At 30.6% G+C, this 21,500-nt stretch overlaps 2 protein-coding genes across 5 annotated transcripts; both read left to right on the plus strand.

Annotated features, from left to right (window-relative positions):
• The first annotated feature begins 932 nt into the window (after positions 1-932).
• LOC105346044 (beta-1,4-N-acetylgalactosaminyltransferase bre-4-like) lies at positions 933-8,750 on the plus strand. Its single transcript, XM_066068882.1, has 7 exons — positions 933-1,033; positions 2,806-2,978; positions 4,455-4,687; positions 4,804-4,988; positions 6,346-6,468; positions 8,429-8,524; positions 8,620-8,750. Exons 2-7 carry the CDS (start codon positions 2,840-2,842, stop codon positions 8,738-8,740), a joined length of 897 nt encoding a protein of 298 aa, XP_065924954.1. The 5' UTR covers positions 933-1,033; positions 2,806-2,839; the 3' UTR covers positions 8,741-8,750.
• A 3,037-nt stretch (positions 8,751-11,787) lies between these two features.
• LOC105324181 (beta-1,4-N-acetylgalactosaminyltransferase bre-4) lies at positions 11,788-20,467 on the plus strand. 4 transcript variants are annotated; one of them, XM_034473779.2, is made up of 8 exons: positions 11,816-11,898; positions 14,732-14,818; positions 15,679-15,854; positions 16,546-16,778; positions 16,895-17,079; positions 19,037-19,159; positions 20,112-20,207; positions 20,303-20,467. In XM_034473779.2, the coding sequence occupies exons 3-8, from the start codon at positions 15,713-15,715 to the stop codon at positions 20,421-20,423; spliced, it is 900 nt and encodes a 299-aa protein (XP_034329670.2). In that variant the 5' UTR covers positions 11,816-11,898; positions 14,732-14,818; positions 15,679-15,712; the 3' UTR covers positions 20,424-20,467. The 4 variants fall into 4 exon arrangements, with proteins under 4 accessions (XP_034329671.2, XP_034329670.2, XP_034329672.2 ...); XM_034473777.2 differs by lacking the exon at positions 11,816-11,898 and adding an exon at positions 13,863-13,911; XM_034473780.2 differs by lacking the exon at positions 14,732-14,818 and having other exon boundaries at positions 11,788-11,898.
• The last annotated feature ends 1,033 nt before the right edge of the window (positions 20,468-21,500 follow it).

Below are 21,500 nucleotides of genomic sequence, written 5' to 3' on the forward strand. Positions count from 1 at the left end.
ACAAAAACGCAAATTAAACACAGAAAAAACACCAACAATGATAATTTTAGCCATGATATTAAATCAATATAGTGTTTTAACATTTTTTCAGCCACATTAATGACTGTTTCGATATTGATTATCAATACCCATCTAGTGGACGGGAATATTGAAATATTATCATATCACTAGAAAAAAAACAAACTACAGTATGAATATGTACAAATGAGTAGCGTGCTTTCCTGAAACATCTCTGTTTATTGTAGTTTGGTTCTGCTTCTCTGAAAATTGAATGACAAGATTTTCGAAATCACTCGGAACTAAAAGTTTTAAAACGTTTAACATTCCTAGTCCTTTGTTCTTCATTTTCAAACACACACAACAGAACCAAAAATAATATATCAAATGATCCAAATCAAGCACATTTTAAAATGTCACATTCCATATTGTGACTTCTGGATAAACATTTAAAATTTAGTTGTTTAAACATAATATAATAAACCTAATGACTACCCTCTGTACAATGTGTTTTTCGAATGATATAGCAATGATCAGACTATTGTAAAATTTTGATAACATGATTTCCTTTGCATCTATATTTTAATTTTATGGCCATAAATTTGTTTATGGTTTATTTTTGCTTTAGAAAGATTGAAGATTGAAAATGCGTTTTTGGTATTTTATTTTTCAAATAATTGAAGGAAAATATAATAGCTTCAAATCTAGAACTGACAGGAGAAATTTGGATTGACATGCCTTGTACAAGAGTGCCTCGCTTACTTATGATCTTGTAATAAACGCCCTCAAAATCTTGTTCTAGTTTTCGACTAATTAACTTAGTTCTTTTAGGCATTCTTTATATATTTGATTTCAAAAGTAATCCTCACTACTTGAATCGCCTCTCAAAACTATTTTTTACACAATCCCTAGCTCCATGAGGTGAAACAGTGCGGGTTTGTTTACGTGTAAAAATGGCGAATCGATTTTCACGTGAGTTAAACATGTACTCTATTTACTCTGCAATATTAGTTAGAATGTTGAAGAAAAAGTGTTGGTAAGTATAGAGATGACACTTGTAGAGAACCCTATGGTATTAGTTATCTTAATACCAAAAAATTATATATGTAGCAAATCATTCATGAACTAGTTTTTTGCTGTTCACCGTAAAATGCAATGTTGTGTATGTGTGTGTGACACTGCCACTTAAGCTCTGCGGCATGTCAATCCGAATCTTACCGTAGATCGAGCTACAAATCTGCAGCCTAAAATATGAAAACATTTCCAATGTAAACATGTATAGGGTTATCTAATATAATCTATATCTCCATAGATATATCTGTCAATATATCTAATGGGTTTATCAATTTTTGCTTAAGCTTGTTTGCATTTGAGCTAGGTTGCTTGGTTTAACATTTTCGTATGAATAATGGTCGCCATACCATTACCAACATTGCCCAGCGAAATAACGTCCTTGGAACCATTTGTCAGTTTGTTTTGTATGTAGCTTCTCTATTGTGACTCTTAGCTAATAATCTGCGGTTTTGAGTGAATGTTATTTCTATAAGAACAGGCATACGTAACCAAGTCGGTCAAAATTGTAATTACATAATTTATCTTAAATTCATATTAAATTAGAATTGCACTTGACAATCAACCTTACACCCAGTGATGAGCAGCTATATGGTTGCAGAATTAGTCCATCAATTAATCAAGCAAGCAATAAACCATCAAATGATCAAATCAACAATCAATCAATCAATCAAATATTCTTTTTTTATCATTATAATGTGTAATTTGACAAAAAAAACAACAACATGGAAATAGGCATGCCTGGACTTTTTATAATATAAAGTTATTTTTCCTAGGGATTTAACAGAGACATTGATATTATAAAACCACCATCTGTATGACTTCCATAAACCTGCCAGACCTTTGTCAACATTTATGAGATTGGTTTGAAATAACTGTCTCTAAAGACCAAGTTGTCTACCTTTTAAGATTCAATCAGTATAGAAATTCTAGACTGCATACGTTTTGATAAGTGCAAGCATATCCCATACTAACCAAATTCTTTGTAAAATAATCACTCGTTGGTTGATTTAAAGGTCTAATCGTGTTTTACGCAAATAAATATATATCACATTCTAATCCTAAGAATGCACTGTACTACATAAATGTATGTGCCTTTCGATATACATGACTTCAGTATAGAAAATATCTAATAGAGTAACACTTCTATTGTCATGATTTCTTTACTTTTATATTCTTTTTTCAACTTAAGAAGCATAGATTTGTTGATTTTTTATAATCAAAATTGTTATTACGAGTTTCTTAAATTTTGCTTGGTTACAAGTTTGCGAGGTTGCACTTTTTTATAATTACTTTTTGTATATAATAATCATAATTATAAAGATGATAAAGTTCTGTAGCTTACTTGGAACCATCTGGCAATTTATAATGTATGTATTTTTTCAATTATAGGTTTTAGTGTTACACTTAACCTAATAACCTGCACATTAGTGATCAATGTGATTTTATCATTATGACATTATATTAGAAATTATTGGTCAATAACACATAATTATACACTTCCGTACATTAGATACATAAATTATCTTTATACATGCATGATTGGTTTAACCTGCCTTGAAAGTGGATTTTTCCAAGAACATTGCTTGTAACTGAAAGTATCAAAGGCAATGCACTACAATCACAATGTACAGTGATATAGAATCGTTATTCATGGTATTTTGATTGTTTAAATATGTTGCATTGCAAAATTTATCTTAAGTTAATGTTAATTAAACTGTTTTTCTTTACTTTCAGCTAGTGGCAACGACGTCCAAGGTCATTGCCCAATATGCAAACTCAAAGATACATCTGGGCGTCATTTGTTACAGTTTTAGGGCTCTCTTTCTTAGTGTTTTGTTCCAATCTTACTTTGTTGACATCTGAGCAAGAAGATAACAACATATGCCAAAAATACCCAAAGAGTTTAGGTAATTCTCCCATTTTGCGGTTCATTTTTATAATGAATTAGGGGCTATATACCTAAACAATAATGTTATTTTTTTATAAGAAAGTATAATGCTTATGAATTCAAATCCTTTATGGTTGTTACCTACACAGTAAATTTTTTGTAGTACTTAAATCTTGATGTTCATTAATTTATCGAATACCCAAAACTAAATAAATCTTTTAAGTATTCTGTACTCTTTGGGAATGATAAATACCGGCAAATGTAATATGTGTCTTACGGCTATGGATATAACAAAACAATTAACTTTATTTTCAACTGATTTTCAGACTAATGAAAAAAATTTCAAGTAACCCATTAAACTTTTGTATTTTTTCTGATATATACATATTTTAACATTTTGAGAATGACTCTTTTCAAGTAAGCAATTATTTAATCACACATAAATATGGTAGAAAAAGTACAACGTTGAATTGCATGGTTACTTGTTATTAACTTGGTGTTTTTTTTTGGGGGGGGGGGGGGGAATTGTATCCAACTTGTGTCTAAACTACAATGCTGTTATGGAAATACTCTGAAATGATGTAGGTTTTAAATTGTTACAACCCCTTTGCTTGCTCCATGATATCATAGATTACAAAAAGTTTAAAGACATAACTTATACTGGCACTGTACCAGTTATCGGCTAAAATTTAACGTTTTCTTTTCGTAATTCCTTATTTCTTGATATTTTAGGATAAAACTTGACATACTTTAAAAAGTGAACTCCTTATCTATCAATCTGTTAGTTTATATCATTATTTAGAACCCAAAACATCTTGTTTTGTGCTTTTAAGCACGCCCCGAATTTGCCGAGATTTTACGATTTACTGTACCAGTTACCGGCTTCGTGACAATAACATAGTAAAAATCCGTGTTCATGTTGATTTTATACTCTGCTAAATGTAGTTTGAATTATGCCCCTTTGCTAGGTCAGACTAAAGTATTCGGGGTCATGATACATTATAAACAAAACTCATAAAATAATTCGTTTATCATCATACGATAATACACCAAATCGTATACTATTCAATACATAATTGTGCAATCAGGCGTTCAATTGCGCTACGAATTTCTCGGAAATTCGTGAATTCCTTTTGTTTATACATGTTAAATGTATTGATTTTATATGTCAAATCAAAGAAGGGATATAATAACGTATCACAAAGAGGTAATATTCTATTTTTAACTTATTACGTCACTTCCCCCACTGCTGAAAGTGCAAAGATGTAAAATCAGCGGTAAACAATGATCGTTTAAGCTCATGTAAAAAACATATTCAAGAACGTTTTCAAGCAAATTTACTTTTCTTTATTAAAAAAAGACGACTGAATTCAAAAATCTTGGATTGTCGCGTGCTATAAACCCGAACTCTCAGTTTAGCCGATAACTGGTCTTAGCCGATAACTGGTACAGTACCAGTAAACCAAAGCAACCAACCTTCTCAATTTATTCGCAGTAGGCACGGTTCACCCTAATCTTACGGATACATCCTATAAAGACATGGAGTTAAGATTTACATGGGTGCAAACAGGAGGCCACCATACACCCACAAGATGCAAACCTAGGGAACGGGTAGCCATTTTAATACCATTCCGCAATCGGAATAACCATTTAAGGATATTGCTGAATAATTTACATCCAATATTATATCGTCAGCAACTAGAGTATTCCATATATGTTTTGGAACAGGTAAGCAAGAAAGACATTTATTTTCAATCAAGATATGACGTATTTACCATACCTTTATAAGCTTTTAGAAGGATTTAAATAGGTGCAATGTACTCATTCTAGCTTTTTGTTTCAAGGCTGACGAAAAACCTTTCAACAGGGGAAAGCTGTTCAATATTGGGTACCTAGAGGCAAAAAGGGACAACCATACTTGTTTTGTCTTCCATGATGTTGATCTCATTCCTGAGAATGATCATATACTATATGGATGTGTAAGGAGTCCCATGCATTTGTCAAGAGCAGTTAATACATTCAACTACAAGTAAATAATTGTCATCACGAAATAGCTATGCTTATCTAGACGATTTAATTTGACATTTAATTTTATGAAAATAGTAATCAGCGTCCAAAGTTAAAACCTTTTGCTACAGTTTTATATCTTCAAATTACTTTCAATTTGTATCAAACATATATGCATTTGTTTTATTTAAGCCGTTATAAATGCTGCTTGCAATTTTATTTAAAATTTAATATAATATAAGATAAAAAAAACCTAAATACTTTGATCAGGTTTCATTACCAAACATATACTTGCCTTATTACAACCAAAACTGCATGGACGGTGCATTTGACGATGCAATATATCTTTTTGATTCTTTAATTGATTTTATTCTGTGAATACCTTGTATGGGGAAGGATTTTAGTTTTAAAGCAGGTTAAATTATAGGTCTATGAGACCTATCTCAATGGAAATTGCATGGACTACGCATATACATGTATATGTTACAGTCAACCTTCGGATTATGCTAGTCACACTTTCAGAGTCTAAAATATATTTTCAAATTTGCAAGAATGTCTGGAGACGCAATATATGATGAAAAATTATAATGAATCGAAATGACAGATTAATAAAATAAAGAGATGTTTTGTAAAAATAGTTACTTCAAACAATTTTGCGTTATTCGTACTTATTCGTACTCGTATTCGTACGGTTCAATTGATGATCATCCATCTGGAAGAAATTTGCAGGGATGTTTTTATTGTAGATATATAATACCAATTTTTCAATCTTTGGATTTTAAACCTCTATAGTGACCTATTTTGTTCCCGACGAATGAAGAGTTTTGTTATGGTTATTGTTAACCATGAGTCTATTTTCAAATGTGCATGGGTGAGTTGTTGGGAGTTGTTTGGAGATGCATAGAATTAGTAATTGACTAGGAAAATGGAATAATTATTTAATCATATAGTCTTGTCTGACCAAGCTTGAATGTGTGATAAATTCCAGTAATTTTAAGCAAAATATTTTTAATTTATGATCCAAATACTACTGCCCAATATTTGCTCAGTAAAGATCATTAACTGAAATTGTAGGACAAAACTTGTTGCGGTTCTAGGTAGATCCATATCTGTACAAGTTTAGTATGATACTATGACTTAACTAAGCAGCAAAAATGTTGAATCCTAAAATGAGAAGTAGAAAGTGCATACAATTAAACAAATCTCAATCAAAGGATGATTTTGATGTATTTTATATTTATTAAACAAAATATGTAATTATGTTGGTTTAATTAAAAAAGCAGTTTCTAAATCTGCATGAAAGGGGGAAAGATGTGGATTAAGCAAATATTTCATATTAAAATACATTTTGTAAACTATGATGGTTTTTTCATATTTAGATTACCTTACAAAGAATTGCTTGGAGGTGTCGCTGCCTGGAAAACAAGAGAGTTTGAACAGGTCAATGGCTGGTCCAACTTGTTTGTGAACTGGGGTGGAGAAGATGATGATTTGAGCTACAGGTTTTGTTTTCTTTAATATTTCTTGCTTTTTCCTTTTATATTTTTCAGAAAAGTTGTAAAATATGTTACGCAATACTGTTAAAGTATACTATGCAAATATCAACAGATTAAGATGTTCATGAAATGATGCATTTTTTAAAACGAAATATTTTAAAAGTCATTATAAAATACCATAAATTTAATAATGTACGAAACAGCGTAGGAAATGCCACTTGGCGGTCCCCTGAATTGACAGTCACTTGATATGTGTTAATAACTATTCCAAATGGAGATCATTAAAAAATTTCAAAATTACAAGGACACACCCTTTTTTAATCAAAAGTTTTAATGATAATTGATTTATATCTTTCCAGGAGATTCTGGAAAGTATTTCTGCTTTGTATAGAGTTTGCTCATTATAATAATAAAATAAAAAATATGATCCAGTTAAAATGACATTTGCTTAAAATTTAACGTTTGTATTCATTCATTCTATAGATTCCATCAAAACAACAACACTTTTCAAAAAATTGAACATACTCTTGATGAATATTCAAAAATTATGATAACGATTTAATAATTGTATGTCCTTCTGAAAAGTGGATTTACATAAGCTTTTCGATGTCCAACACGCCGAACAATGAACAATTTGAAGAATAATCAATACATTCTAAAAACTAAATACATGCTGGATTAAATAAGTATATTTTCTTTTAAAATTGTAAATTGAATATATATACATGTATATGTAAAAACTTGTAGTCTCTTTTAAAACATGTATTCAAGATCGAGAATTAGTAAATGAAAGCTGCGAACAGGTTCATGAAATTTATGATATAAATTCTTTTATTGATGCTTCGTAACAGTAGCCCTGTGAGATAATAGGTATTGGGCTTGATTGTTTGAAAAACGCTATAAAGGTTTATTTTAAACCGTTAGTTTTTTTTCACGAAATATAAAATATAAAACAAATCTCAACGATTTGCCAACTTTTGACACATGAAATATTCCATACAGTATTTTCAAAAACTGTATTAGGTTTGCTTTTGAATCTTGAAGATGACGTCAAATTGAATATAGGTATTCGGATTACTTTTCCCCTAATTTTATACTGAATATAAAGAAAGTGTTTAATTTTCAACATAATATCTTTCAAGCCATAAGATATGGGAGGGAGAATAAATTTAAAATCAATGATGACGTCATTATGAATCAAGCTCTAAATGAACAGTCTTAATTTGTTTAAAATATTTATCCAATCATGTATATGTAACAAAACAGAAGGTAATGCCAGCGCTGAGGCTTTTAGCAACATAGAATGCGGAACAATATTTTTGTAACACAATTTAGCAGGAGAAGAAAAAGGTACATATTTACAAGTAAATTTTAGCTTATGAAATGTTACAGGCTAAGTATGTCATTGATACAGCAAAGATAGAAAATACTCAGATTGTTACATCATAAATACATGTATCATACATTATATGATTTGTACATCATAGTTAGTTTATGTAGCAGAAATATATTTCTCTGTTAGATGCGTAGGGAAATAAGTATAAGATGAACACTTCAAATTTTTATCTGATCTTGACCTGGAAACAAAGAGGTGATGTTTTTGTAGATATATGACTGTTTTTGATATATGCATGCTTTTAAGACGTTACAAACATCATGCACAATTGATGATTTCAGTATTTAATTACTGCTGGGTAATTGTGTCGACTATTTGGTAAAATTTATCAGATAACCCTTACAATATGCTTTGGAGGAACCCTCACGGTAGCTCAATTTTTTGATGTTCGAATTTAGAACTATGATATCATGCAAGACCGAAATCTTATTGAAATTGATCGATTTCTTTTGATTTTTTTTGTTTATCCTATCGATGTAAGCTAAGTCATAAGACCACATCAAAAGACCGTTGTTATAATCGTTCGCCAAAAATTTGAAAATAATATATGAATTTTGAACTTTTTTCCAGAACAATAGCAAACAAATTGTCAATCTTTCGTTTTCGGAACTCTGTGGCAAGGTACACAATGTTGGAGCACAGACGGACCCCTGTTAACACTGCGAGGTATTTTATCTTTTTTCAAACATTTTCACGTGCTTATCTCAAAATTTATAATTTTGGGTTAAAAAATCAATATAAATTATATTTCTTTTCTGTAGACACAGGCAGTTACAGGACAGCTACACGCGGTATAAGATTGATGGTTTGTCATCATTGGTATATGAAAGTCCTAGAATCCAACGTTATCACTTATTCACCATGGTTTCAATAAATACATGAAAATCCTGTTCTGAAATGTTTTCTACTAACATACTTACATATAAAAAAAGATAAAATTTGTACAGCTTGAAAATGCTCCTTTATTTTTGAACAAAGCGCAATGACAGGATATTAAAGTAGAAATGTTGAAGATTAGACATAAAATGTTTTATATGTTTTCTTACTGAAAGCCCTGTTCAGTGAAATACATTTGATTATCTTATCTTAATGTATAATATGAAGAAAAAGAAAGCAATTTAATATTGAACATTTGTCATTTCTTTGCGTTTGTGAGTTATTGTTTTGGCAAACGCTTAACAAGGGAAATGTTACATGTACATGTACAATCTACAGTATTGAGAATATAGATTTTGATGATAGAAATAGATATGTTGAAATATTAATATCTGCCTTGTGTAACCTAAGAATATATTTTATTTGACTCTGATGGCCATTCTGCCACGATAGTTTAACATGTAAATGTTTTGAGACGTAGACAAAGTATTTAAACAAAGAAGAAGAAGCGATTGATAACAAAGACCCAGACAGCCAATCAAAGTTAAAGAAATACAATGTATTTAACTTTGGACAGGCAGTATTATGCTTCAAAATATATCATTAACAGGATTTCATGGACTCGTGCAGTGAACCGTATACATGTATGTTATACGTCAAAACATCCTCCATAGTTGTGATCTCGACTGCTATGTAAATATTGTACTGATCACGGTATAGACGGTCATTGCTGCATAGCCAAACCAATTTCTAAAATGTGCAGAAAAAATGTTTTAATTGGCTGTAAAATTTAAAACATAACACTAAAAAGTAATTATATTCTTTCATGCCTCTTATTGCTCTGATTTACAGAACGTCCGCTTAACAAACTCAAACCGTTCTTAGAAATTTTTTAATGTAATCCATGGTCGGGTTGGAATAAAAAAAATGAACGATGCTCCAGAACATAGTGTCCGGTAAAGATTATAGACAAACATTTTAACCTGTTAGGATACAACGTTACGTAGCACTGAAACCAAGACGGGGTAATTGAATCACTGTAGGCGTTCTTGATACAAAGTAGGTATGGTATGACCGTTGGATATACGTGTGCAGACAAACTGAGTCATTTATCTCATTCAAACGGATCTTATGTTTTTTAATATCCTATGCAAAAAATAATATTTGTGTCCCATCACTATACAGGCCAAACCCCCCTACCTACTGTAGTCTCATATAAAAAATCCTTTTCAATTTTAAAGTGTTGCATTATAGTTTTTTTTGTCAAACTACTTTCTAAACTGAACATTGGGCCAGAAAAGCTGAAACTTGTGTTGAGGAATGCTCGGGTTATATAGATTTAATCTTTTCAAATCATTATTCCAGGGAGTAGGATGTGGCAACCATTGGGATGGGTTGGGGTTAGATTTTGTAATGAAGTGTCTATATTTAATTGTTCAAACCGAACATTCTTCTACCCAGGATAATTATAGGGCCTAAGAAGGGGATCAATGCATGTTTAACATAAAAACATTGCAGAAAAATAAACAATTCATTAAAACATATATACATATCCTGTACTTGCCCTGATGTTATTAATAATGCAGCTTTTATCAAACTTATGAACTATGTTGTTTAGGTGAGCGATATGGCCGAAGGCGCTGTTGTTTCAAATTTGTATCTAGTGTGTACAACTAACTTATAAGGCTGTATATTGAAAATAATAAATTATAAAATGTGATTCATAAAGCATCTATTGTCAGTATTTCAACACTTATAAGTTGCTCATTATTTTCATTACACAAATTATAGTAATAAGCTAGATATAAATTTTTGTATATAGCCTCTGTTACTAAAAAGTATGTAACTCTAGATTAAGTATATATTAAAATTATTTATAGGCATTTTACACTCCTCAATTATTTAAAATGCATGCTCATTTTGGTGCAGTTGAGCGTGCGTTTGGATCGATAGTATATATCCATCAGTTCTTAAATATTACGAAAAACGCAACTTATTGATTTTTTTTAATAAAAACGGCACTGAAAAAGGGCCTATTCTCTATACCTCGTTCTTTAGGGTTTTAAAATTGAACACATATTTCAAATCCTACAATTTCTAACACAGCTGATTTAACATTTTTTCAAGTACATCCAATATATGTCTCACTATCGATCGAGGAACCCAAAAAGTATAGCAATTGCGAAAATAACTGCTACCAAACTAAAGTATCAAAATAATTGAGTGGTTTGATATCTTTAAACAGCACCGCTCATTATTGTCTGGTTATGTTTCTTGGAAAAATTGAGTAACAAGAGAGTTCGTAATGTTTTCTAAAACGGTTAACTTCGTTATCTTTTGATTGTTTGTTGTTCAATTTTAGAGCCGTAAATTTGTTCAACATGTTTTTTTTATATTAAATGTGCGTTTTTTTAGAAAACAATTGATTAAAAGAGAATATGAGAGCTGCAGAAAATTTGGGTTGAGGTGCCAAAGTGTCAGAGTGCCTCTCATACAAAAACTTTGCAGTTAAAGACAAGAAAGCCCTCGTTTGTTTTATTTGGCTTCGTACAAGAGAGACATTTTCAAATGACACCTCAAAGGATAAAAGGATAAAATTGTTTTATTATCAATAGAAGGAAAAAGTCAATCAAATAAAGAAAGATAAAGAAAATGAGTTTTAATTAAACATGTAAAAAAAAAACTTACAATGTTTTAGATCATCAGGTACACAATTTATTACATAATAAAGATTAATTTCTCAACCGAGAACAATTGTTTATCACAATTGCAATTTAAGAAGGTATCCTTAAAATTCATTCCCGTATGGTTTGAATTCAAACAAAGTTCATCGTGAATGATACAGTAGAATGACACACAAAATACTTCCTACAATGTCAGAGTTAAGATTGTAAAAATGAAGCTGGTTTTAAACATGAAAACTTCTGCTTGATGCAAGTGATGCCTTTCAGACAGCTGCAGGTTTTAGATGTACTAAACATATAATTATTAACCACTTTATCTATAAGTGTTGTGGTTTTCTGTACGCTGAAAAACTCATTCGACACTAAAATGTACTCTAGTTTTTGTTATGCTTAGCATGTATAATTTTATTCCCTAACCATTCTGTATATTCATAGGACATCACATCGAAATCCACAGCTTTCACATGATCATCTGACAAGGTATTGCAACAATTGAATATTTTTATTGATGTACATACATTTTCACGATAGCTGTGGTGGAATCACCAAAATAAAAATGCATGTTATGTTAATTTCATTCTTATTCTACTTTCGTATAAATGACATATTTTTCAAGTATCCCAAAGGAATGTACACAGACATCGTGAAAATGTAAGAACATCAAGGACTTATTAATTTCTTGCTCAAAACAGAAACTTAAAAAACTATTTTAAAATCCTGAAATAATCAATTTAAAAGCAAAGAAAAATATTTATCTAACAACTAATTAGGTAAAAATGACGTTTAGAAAAACATTGCTTATAAATCTAATATTTAGCAAAATTCAATCATCAATTTTTATTTATCCAATAGAATTTACCAAGCATTTACAATTCAATTAGATCACCGATTCTTCTCCATGCCTCTAGAATAACTCCAAATATATAACATCCCGCATTTTTGAAGCTTAATTTCTGATGATGAGTATTTAATTTGAAAGCTTCTAGTATCGTATCTTTTCGAGTAGATCACAAGTGTTGCTTTTAATGTATGATGCGTTTGATACTCAGCCCTACAAATTGTGTTATAATATTATCACTTTAACGGACACTACATTTTTCATCTTAAGACGTCCCCATGAAAATGTCGGTTTCAGAAAAATTGTCATAGCATCGTTTTTTATAGTATGAGGTGGCTAGCTAAATAGTAAAATTGATTAGAGTATTTTAAAAGAACCCATTTTATTAAATCGTTTGCTTATTCTCGGGATTTGACATATGCATTAGATTCATTTTGCTTCTAAAGGGGTCGGATAAGGTGAAAAATATTACGTTGAAGGAAATATGAAGTTTTATTGATCTGACACATGATTGTCTAGAACCAATTAGATAACGCAATATATAAAACAATCAAAATGAAGTATGATAGTTATATTTAAATGCTGAAGGACTTGGGATCTTTGTTGCAACAAAGGTATTTTCTTTTATATTGTTTTAGATTAAAAGACTGCAATATCACACAAGAGATATACCCAAATTATATCTCAACCTCAACCTAACCCAACAAAAACGCAAATTAAACATAGCGAAAACACCAACAATGATAATTTTAGCCATGATATTAAATCAACACACTGTTTAACATTTTTTCAACAACATGCAATGACTGTTTCGATTTTGAATATCAATACCCATCTAGTTGACGTGAATGTTGAAATTTTATCATATCACTAGAAAATAAAAAAAAAACTACAGTATGAACTAAATGAATAGCTTGCTTTCTTGAAACATCTTTCTTTATTACTGTTTGGTTATGCTTCTAGGCAAATTGAATGACAGAATTTTCTAAGTATCTCGGAAAAGTGTTTTAAAACGTTTAACATTCCTAGTCCCTTTGTAAGTTTTTCATTTTCAAACACACACAAGAGAACCAAAAATGATGTATCAAATGATCCAAATCAAGCACATTTTCGAATGGCACATTCCATTTAGTGATTTTTGGATAAGCATTTAAAATTTAGTTGTTTAAACATACTATTATAATCCTATTGTACAATGTGTTTTCAAATGATATAGCAATGATAATAAAATAGTAAAATTTGTATTAACATGATTTCCTTTACATCTATTTTTCAATTTTAGGGCCATAAATTTGTGTTTGATTTATTTTTTGTTTTAGAAAGATTTAATAAATGCGTTTTCGGTATTTTATTTTTCAAATAATTGAAAGGGAGTATGATACCTTCAAATCTAGAACTTTATGGGAAACTTGGATTGACATGCCATAGTGCAAGTGTGCATCGCTTACAAATATCTTGTAATTTACGTCCAGAAAACGTTCTAGTTTTCGACTAATTAACTTAGTTCTCTTAGGCATTCTTTATATAAATTTGATTTCAAAAGTAATCCTCACTACTTGAATTGCCTCTCAAAACTATTTTAACACAATCCCTAGCTCCGTGAGGTTAAGCAGTGCGGGTTTGTTTATGTGTAAAAATGGCGAGTCGATTTTCACGTGAGTTCAACATATACTTTATTTACTCTGCAATATCAGTTAGAGTGTTGAAGAAAAAGTTTTAGGCAAGTATAGAGACGACACTTGTCGTAAAATGTATGAGAACTCTACGCTATTTACTATCTTAATACCAAAAAAATCATTTATGAAGCATTATTCACAAACTAGTTTTTTGCTGTTCACCGTAAATTGCAATGTTGTGTTTGTGTTTGTGTGACACAACCACTGTAGCTCTGCAGCATATCAATCCGAATTTTACCAAAGATTGAGCTACAAAGCTTTAAATCTGAAAACGTTTCCAATCTAAACATGTATAATGGGTTGATCAATTAATTGTTGCTTAAGCTTGTTTGCATTTGAGCTAGGTTGCATGGTTTAACATTTTCGTATGAATGAAGGTCGCCATACTATTATTAACATCGCCCAGCGTAATAACGTGCTTGAAACCATTTGTCAGTTTGTTTTGTATGTAGCTTCTCTAATGTGACTCTACGTGAATAATCCGGGGTTTTGAGATCTGTGAATGTTATTTCTATAAGGACAGGCATACGTAACCAAATCGGTCAAAAACATATAATTACATAACGTATCTTAAATCTACATAAAATTAAAATTGCACTTGACAATCAACTTTACACCCAGTGATGAGCAGGTATATGGTTGCAGAATTAGTCCATCAATTAATCAAGCAATTAATCATCAAATGTTCAAACAATCAATGAATTGTCTTTTTCTATCATTTTAATGTGTAATTTGACAAAAAAAAAACCATGGAAATAGGCATGCCTGGACTCTTTATAATAAAAGTTATTTTTCCTAGGGATTTAACAGAGACATTGATATCATCAAACCACCATCTGTATGACTTCCATAACCTGCCAGACCTTTGTCAACATTTATGAGAATGGTTTGAAATAACTGTCAAGTTGTCTACCTTTTAAGATTCAATCAGTATAGAAATTCTAGACTGCATACGTTTTGATAAGTGCAAGCATATCCCATACTAACCAAAGTCTTTGTAGAATTATCACTCGTTAGTTGATTTAAAGGTTCAACCATATTTTACGCAAATAAGTATATCACATTCTTATCCTAAGAATGCACTATACTACATAAATGTATGTGGCTTTCGATATACATGACTTCAGTATAGTAAATATCTAATAGAGTAACACTTCTACTGTCATGATTTCTTTACTTTTATATTCTTTTTTCAACTTAAGAAGCATAGATTTGTTGATTTTTTACAATCAAAATTGTTATTATGAGTTTCTTAAATTTTGCTTGGTACCAAGTTTGCGAGGTTGCATTTTTTATAATTACTTTTTGTATATAATAATCATAATTATAAAGATGATAAAGTTCTATAGCTTACTTGGAACCATTTGGCAATTTATAATGTATATATTTTTTCAATTATAGGTTTTAGTGTTACACTTAACCTAATAACCTGCACATTAGTTATCAATGTGATTTTATCATTATGACATATATTAACAATTATTGGTCAATAACACATAATTATACACTTCCTTACATTAGATACAGAAATTATCTTTATACATGCATGATTGGTTTAACCTGCCTCGAAAGTGGATTCTTCCAAGAACATTGCTTGTAACTGAAAGTATCAAAGGCATTGCACTACAATCAAAATGTACAGTGATATAGAATCGTTATTCATGGTATTTTGATTGTTTAAATATGTTGCATTGCAAAATTTATCTTAAGTTAATGTTAATTAAACTGTTTTTCTTTACTTTCCAGCTAGTGGCACCGAAGTTCATGGTCATTGCTCAATATGCAAAATGAAAGATACATCTGGACGTTATTTGTTACAGTTTTAGGGCTCTCTTTCTTAGTGTTTTGTTCCAATCTTACTTTGTTGACATCTAAGCAAGAAGAAGATAACAACATATGCCAAAAATACCCAAAGAATTTAGGTCATTCTCCCATTTTGCGGTTCTATTTTTATAATAACATATGGGGCTATACACCTAAACAATAATGTCATTTTTTGGTAAGAAAGTATAATGTTTATGAATTCAAATCCTTTATGTTTGTTACCTATACAGTATAGTTTTATTAGAACTTAAAATCTTGATGTTCATCAATTCATAGAATACCCCAAACTTAATAAATCTTTTAAGTATTATGTACTCTTTGGAAATGATACATGTAAATACAAATAAATGTGATATGTGTCTTACTGTTATTGATATCACACAACAATTAACTTTATTTTCAAGTGATTTTCAGACTTAAGAAAAAAATTTGAAGTGACCGATTAAACTTTTATATTTTTTCCTGATATATACATATTTTGACATTTTGAGAATGACTCTATTCAAGTAAGCAATTATTTAATCACACATAAATATGGTAGAAAAATTATCAACGTTGAAATGCGTGGTTTCTTGTTATTATTTTTTTTTTGGGGGGGGGGGGATGGGGGGGGGAGGGTTGTATCCAACTTGGGTCTAAACTACACTGTTTCAATATAAATGCTATTATGGAAATATTCTGAAATGATGTAGGTTTAAAATTGTTAAAACCCCTTTGTTCATTTATTATAAAAAGTTAAAAGACATAACTTATAAACCAAAGCAACCAACCTTCTCAATTTATTCGCAGTAGGCACGATTTACCCTAATCTTACGGATACATCCTATAAAGACATGGAATTCAGATTTACATGGGTGCAAACAGGAGGCCACCATACACCCACAAGATGCAAACCTAGAGAACGGGTAGCCATTTTGATACCATTCCGCAATCGGAATATTCATTTAAGGATATTGCTGAATAATTTACATCCAATATTATATCGTCAGCAACTAGAGTATACTATATATGTTTTGAAACAGGTAAGCAAGAAAGACATTTATTTTCAATCAAGATATGACGTATTTACCATACCTTTATAATATTTTAGAAGGATTTAAATAGGTTCAATGTACTTATTCTAGCTTTTTGTTTCAAGGCTGATGAAAAACCTTTCAACAGGGGAAAGCTGTTCAATATTGGGTACCTAGAGGCAAAAAAGGACAACCATACTTGTTTTGTCTTCCATGATGTTGATCTCATTCCTGAGAATGATCACATACTATATGGATGTGTAAGGAGTCCCATGCATTTGTCAAGAGCAGTTAATAAATTCAACTACAAGTAAATAATTGTCATCACGAAATAGCTATGCTTATCTAGACGATTTAATTTGACATTAAATTCTATGAAAATAGTAATCATCGTCCAAAGTTAAAACCTTTTGCTGCAGTTTTATATCTTCAAATTACTTTCTTTTTTGTATCAAACATATATGCATTTGTTTTATTTAAGCCGTTATAAATGCTGCTTGCAATTTTATTTAAAAGAATGATATGAGTTGAATTTTCCCCCCTTATTCGCCATTTTTAAAGTGTTTGGGGAATATTAAAATGTTATGTTATTTTTTTAGAGGAGTTGATATAAAATATATTTTTCACCTATTTATTTGATTTATTTGCACTCACTTGCAGTATATGACGTCAGAAGTGATGCTATTTCTATAATTCAATCAAAATCAGTCAAAAATTGACATTTTTCTTCCCTTTAAACGAATGCTAAATATAGAGCGCATTCTTGAACAAGGAACATTTTTTTGTCAGTTATTAGTCTTGGCTAGTTACATACACATGTATCTGATTAAAATATGTTGTTTGTTCAAGCGTGCGCTCTATGTTTTTTGAAAGAAAAACTGCTTGAAAACAAGCTGTTTTATGCTAAAAATGCAAAAATGGCGGGAAAAGACTGTCTTCCTGATACCATATTTCTAAATTGTGGGCACTTGAACCAAAATGAACATAATGTATAAACATCACATATATATCTGTACAAAGAAAACAAAGATTGACTGTAAAAAGATGATGTTCATTTTAGGGGGCCATTTTAGGCCCTTATCATATATAGTCCATTAATAGATAAAAACACTAAATACTTTGATCAGGTTTCATTACCAAACATATACTTGCCTTTTTACAACCAAAAATGCATGGACGGTGCATTTGACGATGCAATATATCTTTTTGATACTTTAATTGATTTTATTCTGTGAATACCTAGTATGGGGAAGAATTTTAGTGTTAAAGCAGGTTAAATTATAGGTTTATGAGTCCTATCTCAATGGAAATTGCATGGACTACGCATATACATGTATATGTTACAGTCAACCTTCGGATTATGCTAGTCACACTTTCAGAGTCTAAAATATATTAATAAATTTGCAAGAATGGCTGGAGACGCAATATATGATGAATAATTATGATAACGAATCGAAATGACAGATTATTAAAATAATGAGATGTGTTTGAAGAAAGCCAACTTTTTAAAAATAGTTACTTCAAACAATTTTGCGTTATTCGTACTTATTCGTACTCGTATTCGTACGGTTCAATTGATGATCATTCATCTGGAAGAAATTTGCAGGGATGTTTTATTTGTAGATAAATAATACCAATTTTTTAATCTTTGAATTTTAAACCACTATAGTGACCTATTTTATTTCTGACGAATGAACAGTTTTGTTATGGTTATTGTTAACCATGAGTCTATTTTCAAATGTGCATGGGTGAGTTGTTGGGAGTTGTTTGGAGATGCATAGAATAAGTAATTGACTAGGAAAATGGAAAAAGTATTTAATTATATAGTCTTGTTTGACCAAGCTTGAATGTGTGATAAATTCCAGTAATTTTAAGCAAAATATTTTTAATTTATGATCCAAATACTACTGCCCAATATTTGCGCAGTAAAGATAATTAACTGAAATTGTAGGACAAAACTTAATGCTGTTCTAGGTAGATCCATATCTGTACAAGTTTAGTATGATACTATGACTTAACTAAGCAGCAATAATGTTGAATCATATAATGAGAAGTAGAAAGTGCATACCATTAAACAAATCTGAATCAAAGGATGATTTTGATGTATTTTTTATTTATTAAACAAAATATGTAATTATGTCGGTTTAATTAAAAAAGCAGTTTCTAAATCTGCATGAAAGGGGGAAAAGATGTGAATTAAGCAAATATTTCATATTAAAATACATTTTTCGAAATTATGATGGCCTTCAGTTTTCGTTCCTTTTTAGATTACCTTACAAAGAATTGCTTGGAGGAGTCGCTGCTTGGAAAACAAAAGAGTTTGAACAGGTGAATGGCTGGTCCAACTTGTTTGTGAACTGGGGTGGAGAAGATGATGATTTGAGCTACAGGTTTTGTTTTCTTTAATATTTCTTGCTTTTTCCTTTGATGTTTTTCAGAAAGGTTGTAAAATATGTTACGCAGCACTGTTAAAGTATACTATGCAAATATCAACAGATTAAGATGTTCATGAAATGATGCATTTTTTAAAACGAAATATTTTAAAAGTCATTATAAAATACTATAAATTTTATATTGTACGAAACAGCATTGGAAATGCCACTTGGCGGTCCCCTGAATTGACAGTCACTTGATATGTGTTGATAATTATTCCAAATGGGAATCATTAAAAAATTTCAAAATCACAAGGACACATCCTTTTTTAATCAAAAGTTTTAATGATAATTGATTTATATCTTTCCAGGAGATTCTGCTTTGAAATGTTGCAGACTAAGTATGTCACTGATACAGCAAAGATAGAAAATACTCAGATTGTTACATCATAAAGACATGTACATGTATCATACATTTTATGATTTGTACATCATAGTTAGTGTATGTAGCAGAAATACATTTCTCTGTTAGATGCGTAGGGAAATAAGTATAAGATGAACACTACAAATTTTTATTTGATCTTGACCTGAAAACAAAGAGGTGATGTTTTTGAAGATTTATGACTGTTTTCGACATATGCATGCTTTTAAGACGTTACAAACATCATGCACAATTGATGATTTCAGTATTTAATTACTACCGGGTAATTGTGTCGACTTTTTGATAAAATTTATCAGATAACCCTTACAATATGTTTTGGAGGAACCCTCACGGTAGCTCAATTTTTTGATGTTCGAATTTAAAACTATGATATTATGCAATACCAAAATCTTATTTAAATTGATTGGTTTCGTTTGATTTTTTTGTATATCTTATCGATGTAAGGACTAAGTCAACATCAAAAGACCGTTGTTATAATCGTGCGCCAACAATTTAAAAATAATATATGAATTTTAAACTTTTTTCCAGAACAATAGCAAACAAATTGTCAATCTTTCGTTTTCGGAACTCTGTGGCAAGGTACACAATGTTGGAGCACAGACGGACCCCTGTTAACACTGCGAGGTATTTTATCTTTTTTCAAACATTTTCACGTGCTTATCTCAAAATTTATAAATTTGGTTTCAAAAATCAATTCAAATTATATTTCTTTTTTGTAGACACAGGCAGTTAAAGGACAGCTACACTCGGTATAAGATTGATGGTTTGTCTTCATTGGTCTATGAAAGTCCTAGAATCCAACGTTATAACTTATTCACCATGGTGTCAATAAATACGTGAAAATCCTGTTCTGAAATGTTTTCAAATAAAATACATACATATAAGATTTGTACAGCTTGAAAATGCTTCTCTATTCTCTTTTTCAAACAAAGCGCAATGACGGAATTTTACAGAAACAATTTTTGAAGATTAGACGTATAAAATCTTATATGATTTCTTACTAAAAGTCCTGTTCATGGAAATACATATGCAGATCCAACTAATTTGAGCGTAGGTTAAATAAGTATATTCCTATAACTGTTTGGTTATCTTATCTTAGTATAAATTATGATGAAAAAGAAGGCAATGTTAATAAATAGATAATTTGTCATTCCATTGTGTTTGTGAGATAACGTTGTGACAAACGCTTAACAAGGGGAATGTTACCTGTTAAATCTACAGAATTAGAAATTCATATTTTGATGATAGATATAAATACGTTGAAATGTTAATATCTGCGTTGTGTAACCTAAGAATATATTTTGTTTAACTCTGATGGCCATTCTGTTTCGATAGTTTAACATTTAAATAATTTGATACCTAATCAAAGTTTTAAAACAAAGACAAGAAAGCGATTGATAACAAAGACCCGGACAGCCGAAGTTAAACAAATACAATGTATTATTTTTGGACATGCAGTATTATGTTTCAGAATATATCATTAACAACAGTCCATGGACTCGTGCAGTGGACCGTTTACATGTTTATTATACCCCTGTAAAACAGTTATTATATAACTCTATACGAAAAAAAAGTCAATCATTTTGACTGTTGGACTGGAACTGTTAGACTTGGACTGTTAAAAAAGACTGAGGACCGATTACGTCACATTCCGTGAAAACGTGTTATTGATTAGAAGGGGTATAACAAAACAGTTGTTGACTGTGTCTCGGGCAACAGTTGATACGTCGATCAGGCTTGCAAACTGTTGCCCGCGGTCTTCAGCCTTGGGAAACAATTTGCAAGCCGGTCCGACAGATCAACTGTTGCCCTCGACACCAGTCAACAACTGTATAATGTTTAACGTCGAATAAGCCGCCATAGTTGTTAAATCGCCTGCTGTGTAAAGATTGTACTGATCACGGTATACTAGACGGT

Source organism: Magallana gigas, chromosome 8 (assembly GCF_963853765.1).
Source record: "Magallana gigas chromosome 8, xbMagGiga1.1, whole genome shotgun sequence".
NCBI lineage: Eukaryota > Metazoa > Mollusca > Bivalvia > Ostreida > Ostreidae > Magallana > Magallana gigas.